At 45.6% G+C, this 6477-nt stretch overlaps 1 protein-coding gene across 1 annotated transcript in view; it reads left to right on the forward strand.

The window, feature by feature from the left end:
* Nucleotides 1-3412, forward strand: part of LOC109387114 (guanylate cyclase soluble subunit beta-2-like) — a 78312-nt gene extending 74900 nt beyond the window's left edge. The window contains exon 10 of the mRNA XM_019650829.1: nucleotides 3232-3412. Coding sequence (XP_019506374.1) covers nucleotides 3232-3412 — 181 coding nt within the window. The remainder of the gene's footprint in view (nucleotides 1-3231) is intronic.
* Nucleotides 3413-6477: the final 3065 nt, after the last annotated feature.

The following is a 6477-nucleotide window of genomic DNA, read 5'->3' on the forward strand; positions in this document are numbered from 1 at the left end:
GAGAATGGCACTGAATTGGAAAGGGGCCCAAGAGAATTTTGTGAGGTAATGGAACTAGTCTATATTTTCTTTTAGATGATGGCTATAAGGATTTATGCACTTGCCAAAACTCATGAAGCTAAACACTTAAGATCTGTCATTTTTGTTTTATGTAAATTATTCCTTAATTTAAAAATAAAAGCAAGAGTATTTGATGGGCTCTTTTCAGTGGGGTTCTCTCTGTACAGATCAGAGTGGGGATTCATACTGGACCAGTCTTGGCAGGTGTTGTGGGGGACAAAATGCCCCGATACTGCTTATTTGGTGACACTGTGAACACAGCTTCTAGGATGGAAAGTCATGGGCTTCCTGAGAAAGTGCACCTGAGCCCCACAGCCTACAGGTAACCATTCATGTCTTCATGCCTTTCTTTGTCTCTTCTCCTTCCAGAATTTACAGAGGGCCTAGCTGCCATGGGAGGAGGTAGTGTAGGAAACCCATGTTTTTTCTCCCATGCCACACTAGCTTAGAGAAGGCATGGTGTCAGACAATAAACATTGTTGAATCTCTACTATAAGATAGTTTTTGCCCTCAAGGAGCACAGGGTCTAAGCACAGGGATCGGCAAATTTTGCCCACAGGCCAAGTTCAGTCTGCCGCTTATTTTTATAAGTAAAATTTTATTGAAACACAGCCATGTTCTTACTGTCATGGCTGCTTTCTTGTTAAAATGGCAGTGCTAAGTAGAGTGAGAGATGGTATGGCCTGCAAAGCCAAAACCATTCTTATCTGCTCTTTTACCAAAAAAAAAGTTTGCTGACCTTCAGCCTTGTGGAAGAGAAAAGGAATATTCACAGATCATTATTTTAAAATTGTGATAAGTACAATGATAAAGATATTTATCAAATGATACTTATGGTTTCTTGAAAACTTAAAGACTTCACATTCTGTCCTAAGTTCTTTTACATATGTTAGTGCATTTAGTTGTTGCAACAACTCTCTGAAGCTATACTATTATTATTGTTATCTATAGATGAAAAAAATTAGGCACAAAAAGATTAGTAAGGTGCTTCAGGTCATCAGTAAGCTAGGAAGGAAAGGAGCCAGATACAGCCCAGGGATCAGGCTTGGAGGGAATTACAGGGTGTGATATGGGAGCCTGAGGCAAGGGTGCCTAACCCAGTAAAGCAATTCTTTGTGGAGGAGAAGATTCCTGAGCTGAATCTTGAACAAGGATTCCCAGAGTAAGACTGAGCCAAAACTGCATTATTGGGAGTGAAAAAACAAGCAGTACAAACACAGATGTAGAATAAGTGCCAAGAACTATAACAATTTAGCTTTTATGCGGTGGAAAAAATGAAGCAGAAAGTGGTAAGAGCTATGGGTGTCTTATTGAAGAGCAAGGCCTTACACTGAAGGAGAGGAAGAGCCCCTAAAGAGTATGAGATCGGAGACAATGGCCATGTCAGGGTCCATTTGACACTGACCACTCCAGACTGACAGAGATTCAGGAAATGGGAAAGAGAAGACCTGTTAGGAGTTTGGTTTGAACCAGAACGTGGGTGGTGGGGATTTAGGGGTAACTAGATCAGCTGACCTTGGTAATTGCTAGAAATGAAGAATGAGAAAGAGAGAGGAGCCTCGAATATCTCCCAGGTCTCCACGTTGGGTGACTAGGGCCTGAATCTTATTACCTGAAATAAGACAAGGGGGATTCCAGGACATAGGGGCAGACAAGGAGTGCTGAATTCAAAGGAATTGTGGAGAATCTAGGTAGAGGTTCTATTAAATGGATGGGTGAGATTTGTAATGGAGCTGTTTGTTGGCTGGGATCCAGACTTGGAGCAAGCAGCATATAGGTAATAATTAAGCCATGAGAGTTGATAAGATCACCTGGAGAAGGACGCAGTGTGAGAAAAAACAGTAGAAAGAACTAACATTTAAGTGGCAGATGGAGAAAGAAGAGCACACATAAGAGGCTGGAGAAATATAGTAGAAAAGAACCCGGGGAAAGTTCAAGGTGAGAAGCACACTTATGGATATTTTTAGGGAGGGAGAACTGAACAAAAATGTCAGCTATAGTAACAGGACTGAAAAATATTCACCAGACATTTGGGGGACATTATCAGAAGTGGTTGTAGTGGAGTGGTGGGGATAGACACAGGATTATGGGTTGACGTATAAAAGGGAGAGAACATTTGTATGGGATTAATGCAAGTGAGTTCTTTGTTTCTATTTAGGATAAAAGATATCTTAGCATGCTTGTAGGGTGAGGAGAAGATGAAAATGGAGAGAAAGCTGAAGATTAGGCAAGAGGTGGCAGATGGGGCCAGGGCCCAAAAAGGTGGGAAGGGAGCGTGGATCGGGTGCCCTTGAAAAAGACACCTCACCCTCTGAGATTGGGGGAAAGGGTGAGTGTGGTCGATGGGGTGAGAAGTTGCTGGATTTCACTATAATGGTTAAAGTTTCATAGATGAATCAGCTCACAAAGAAGCAGGCACAGTCAGCTGCTTGACAGTGAGGAGAGCCAATGCCAAATTGGGGAAAGTGAGGCATGTTGAAGGTCTGAAGCCTCCAGGAAACTGGCCAAGCGCAAGGGAAGGTCGATGTGTGCTGAAGCCTGGCTGAGGCAGCTGACCATGAATTTGAACGTTGCTGGTTGGCACTGTTCTGTGGTTTCTCTCTCAGTGGCCAGTAAATAAATAAACATTTTGTAGTTCTTCCATAGCTCTGTCTCTTTTCCTAGTCCCCTTCTCTATCCTCTACTTCTTTGGCTCTTTGACAGACGGAAATCATGGAGAAGCTTGGGGAGTTAGGATAAGAATAATGACAGACTTGGGGCGTATCGGGTGCTTGGGGAAGATGGAAAGAAGAGGGCTGATCTCTGAGGAGCCGCCTCTTTCAGAACCATGTGGGGTTTGGTTGTAGAGGAGTGAGGGCTGCTGGTATGAGCAGTGTGTTGGAGGGAGGAGAGGTGGTGATAGGGTCACAGGGTTTCGGTAGGTCCCCTGTGCTCTGCCTCTGCCTCTGGCACCCTGTTCAGAATGTCTGAGCTCCATCCCTCCCTCCTCTCCCCACCTGCCTCTTTGTCCCCCTTAGCAGGCCCTGCAGTCTCAGAGTCCCCAGTCCTTTTCCATTGTGTACCCTGTATCCCAGACTTCTCCTCTCTCATCACCGTCCCATTGTAGCCAACTCTCAAGTTACAGACCTGTGATCTTTGATAGCTGGTGCATTGTTTTCCCCCTCTGTGCAGGGCCCTGGAAAATCAAGGGTTTGAAATAATTGAGAGGGGTGAAATCGAAGTGAAAGGGAAAGGAAAAATGACCACGTACTTTCTGATCCAGAATTTGAATGCCTCCGAGGATGAGATAATGGGGAGGCCTCAAACTGTGCTTGATCACAAAGGTAAGCAAAAAAGAGAAGCCTCGTCATGAGTATTGAATATTTTTCCCACTGACAATGTTAGATGTGTGTAGTGTGGTCCTTGGGTTGCAGGGTCAGCGTGGGTATCATCCCTGTGCACAACCAAGATGCTACCTTTCATTTGGTAAGAGCGCCTGAGGATCACTGCCATCATTTTTGCCCTGAACATTCTTCTCTTGCATCCTGGATAATGTTCCTTGAGCTGGGCTCTTGGACCCAGTCTAATGTCCCTCATGCATTTATTTTCAAGGTTCTTCCCTGTCTTAGAAAGGGGCTTTTTCCAACAGCTTCTCCTGTAACTGGGGGGTGATTCCAGAGTCTCCCTCTGCTCCTCTGCCTCAGAAGCCCCAGGACAGACTTTCCTCATACACTGGAACCTTCCCCTTTCCTCATTTTCTGCTGCCTTCCAAAACTGGGAAGAGGAGGGACAAAATCCATGACTACCCAGCTCAAGAAAAGACAAGGGAGTGAGTTTAAGTTAAATCACCTAGCACTAAGCTTGACCAGGGATCACCATTGTGCTCATGGGGCTCAAAAGAAGCAGCAGCTAGAATTCAACAAGGAAGCCTCCATCAGCTTCAAGGTAGATTCCATCCACCCCATGCAGTCAGGGACCCTTAACAACACCCCTGGTTAATGCTGGGAAATGCTGACCGGAAGGGGAAGCCCAGTAGCAGAAGCAGACCTTCCTGAACCTCTGAAGTAAGCTAGAGAACGACATGGATTCATTTTGACAGGAGCTAATCTTTAGCTGCTCCAGGGGCCTGAAAAGAAAAATTTCTAATTCCAGAGGTTTCTCGTTTACAAAGCTAATATATGTAGAATGTCTCTTTGGGACATGAAATGTGGTTATTATTTTTTAAATTGGGGCTATACCAGTGAAGAGATGGGTATTTGAAGAACCTTTTAAATTGTTTTCATAGTGCTTTCATTCTAATAACAGCTAACCTTAGTGTCCCTGTGAGCTGTGCTTGGTTTTGGCCACATTTTACTGATGGAGACACTGAGATAGAAAGATCTAAACTAAAAACTAGAAATAACTGGTTAATAAAAACCAGGAGCTCCCCTCATTAGAGGTTTCGGTCTCTGAATTTCTAGGCTTTTTGCCTACCTACATCACCCCCTCCCTCTCACCACAGTGCACAGGGTTGCTAGAGAGGGATAAACAAACATTTTTTCCCCTTATTTTTTCCTTTGTTATCAGAAATAACATGGGAGAGAGGAAGATAGAACTGGAGGTTTTAGCATGAGGAAAAGGCAGAGTCTTGCTTGGAAGGTGTGCCCAGTTCAAACCTGATACTACAACTTTCTCACTATTTTAGGGGTTCCCAAACTTTCCAGTTGGAGAAACAGGATTCTAGAACATGATCTGTGTCAGTAGACTCTAACCCACTTTCAGTTCTAAGCTGGAAAAACAAAACAAAACAACCAAGTAAAAAATGAGTAACGATGCCTTAACTGAAGATCTCAGTATGGGCCCTGAGAAAGAGGAGGGAGAAAGTATGTACAAAGAAATGAGGGAAGCCCCTCCCAAACCTTAAACAGTATCTCTGTGCAAACGGGGAAAAGGCAACCCTTTAGGGTAGGTAGCCCCGAGGCTTGGCTTACAATAGAAGAAAGTCACCCCTTTCTCTGGCTGATGCCAGCCCCCAGTCTGATCCCCAGGTATCCCTGAAGAGAAACAGCATAACCGTGTGTGTGAAACCCAGAGTGGGGATCTCAGAATCTTTTCTTTAATGCTTCTGTACATTTCCCTCTCCCTTTTCCCCATCAGCCTAGGATTTCCTGCATGAGCCTCAGCTGTCGGGCTCTGGGAGGGGATTGCCTGCCTCTGCGGGCCTGCCTTCCCATCCCTACTGGAGCACAGGGTTGGAGACTCAAGCAGGAGCAGGGAGGCCAGGACCCCACAGAGGAGACCAGCGCTTCCTAGTGACTAAGTGGCTCCAGAATGTGACCCCATTCACTTCCAGGGGGCAGAGTCTCTCAAAGCCAGTGATGGAGGAGGGGGTACAGAAACACGAATATGCAAGCTAATGCTCTTCTCAAATTGGCCTCTTTCCTTCATTAGCTCGTATAGGACACACATATTGGCTTTTCAGGTGATTTGGGGGAGGTGTGGGAGGGAGACCAAGAAGATGAATTTGCGGGATTTGAATATGCAGCCAGTGCTGAGAATTATGTTGTAGATTGCAGCTGCACAGGGGGGAGGGGACCTCAGCATGTCCTTCTTGTGTCCTCATGACTGAATGTCCCTCCTCCCAGCCCCTGTCCACCTGAAATAAAGATACCAAGGAGGCAACAGAAACAAGAAAGGTTGACATCCAGGAGAGCTCTTCCTCAAACCGTCCTCCTTTTCTCCCTTTTGTTCTCTAAAGGAGGAGCGTGTGTTCATTCTTCTTCTAGGTGGTGAATGCATTAAATATATTAAATACCCTGCAGCCTCCCCACAGTGACATTTAACAGTACGAACCCCTGTCTCTCGAGTCCTTCACACAATGGGCACCTGAGGAAATACCCAGGGGCTGTTGATGTCAGAGGCATGCTCATGATGCCTGCGCTCATGAAGTCTGCTTGCACGTCTGTTCTTACTTTTCCTTCCCCTCACACTTTTTTTGCAGAAGCAAGTGCTCAAGAATGTCAATACAGCAAAACTGTTGCTGTCATGAAGTACTCAGATAGCTGGCAGCTGACCCCCAAGAGTGATGCAGCAGAAGGTGAGAACATCAGGCCTGTGACAAAGACCCCCCAGTGTTGTGTTGCATGTGAAGACAATTGTGGGTTCAGAGGTACGGCTAATGGGGGGTGGGAAAGAGCCAGAAAGGGACAACTCAGGTAGAGTTTGGGGCCCCGGGGGCAGGATTCTTCTGACTGGTTACTCACTGTATTTTGAATAAGATTTTTTAAGTGCTGCCCCAACCCACTCACTTCCCCACCCCAAGTGTCCCTGGAAGTTGGGGTGGGGGAGTGGGGGAATCATTCTGATAGGGCCCTCTATGTCCCCCTCCAAGAGAATCTCAGAAAAACTTATTAGCCTCCATGTACCCACTAAACAAAGGTACTCTGGACACTGTGCCCT

This window comes from Hipposideros armiger, unplaced genomic scaffold (assembly GCF_001890085.2).
Source record: "Hipposideros armiger isolate ML-2016 unplaced genomic scaffold, ASM189008v1 scaffold_148, whole genome shotgun sequence".
Lineage (NCBI taxonomy): Eukaryota > Metazoa > Chordata > Mammalia > Chiroptera > Hipposideridae > Hipposideros > Hipposideros armiger.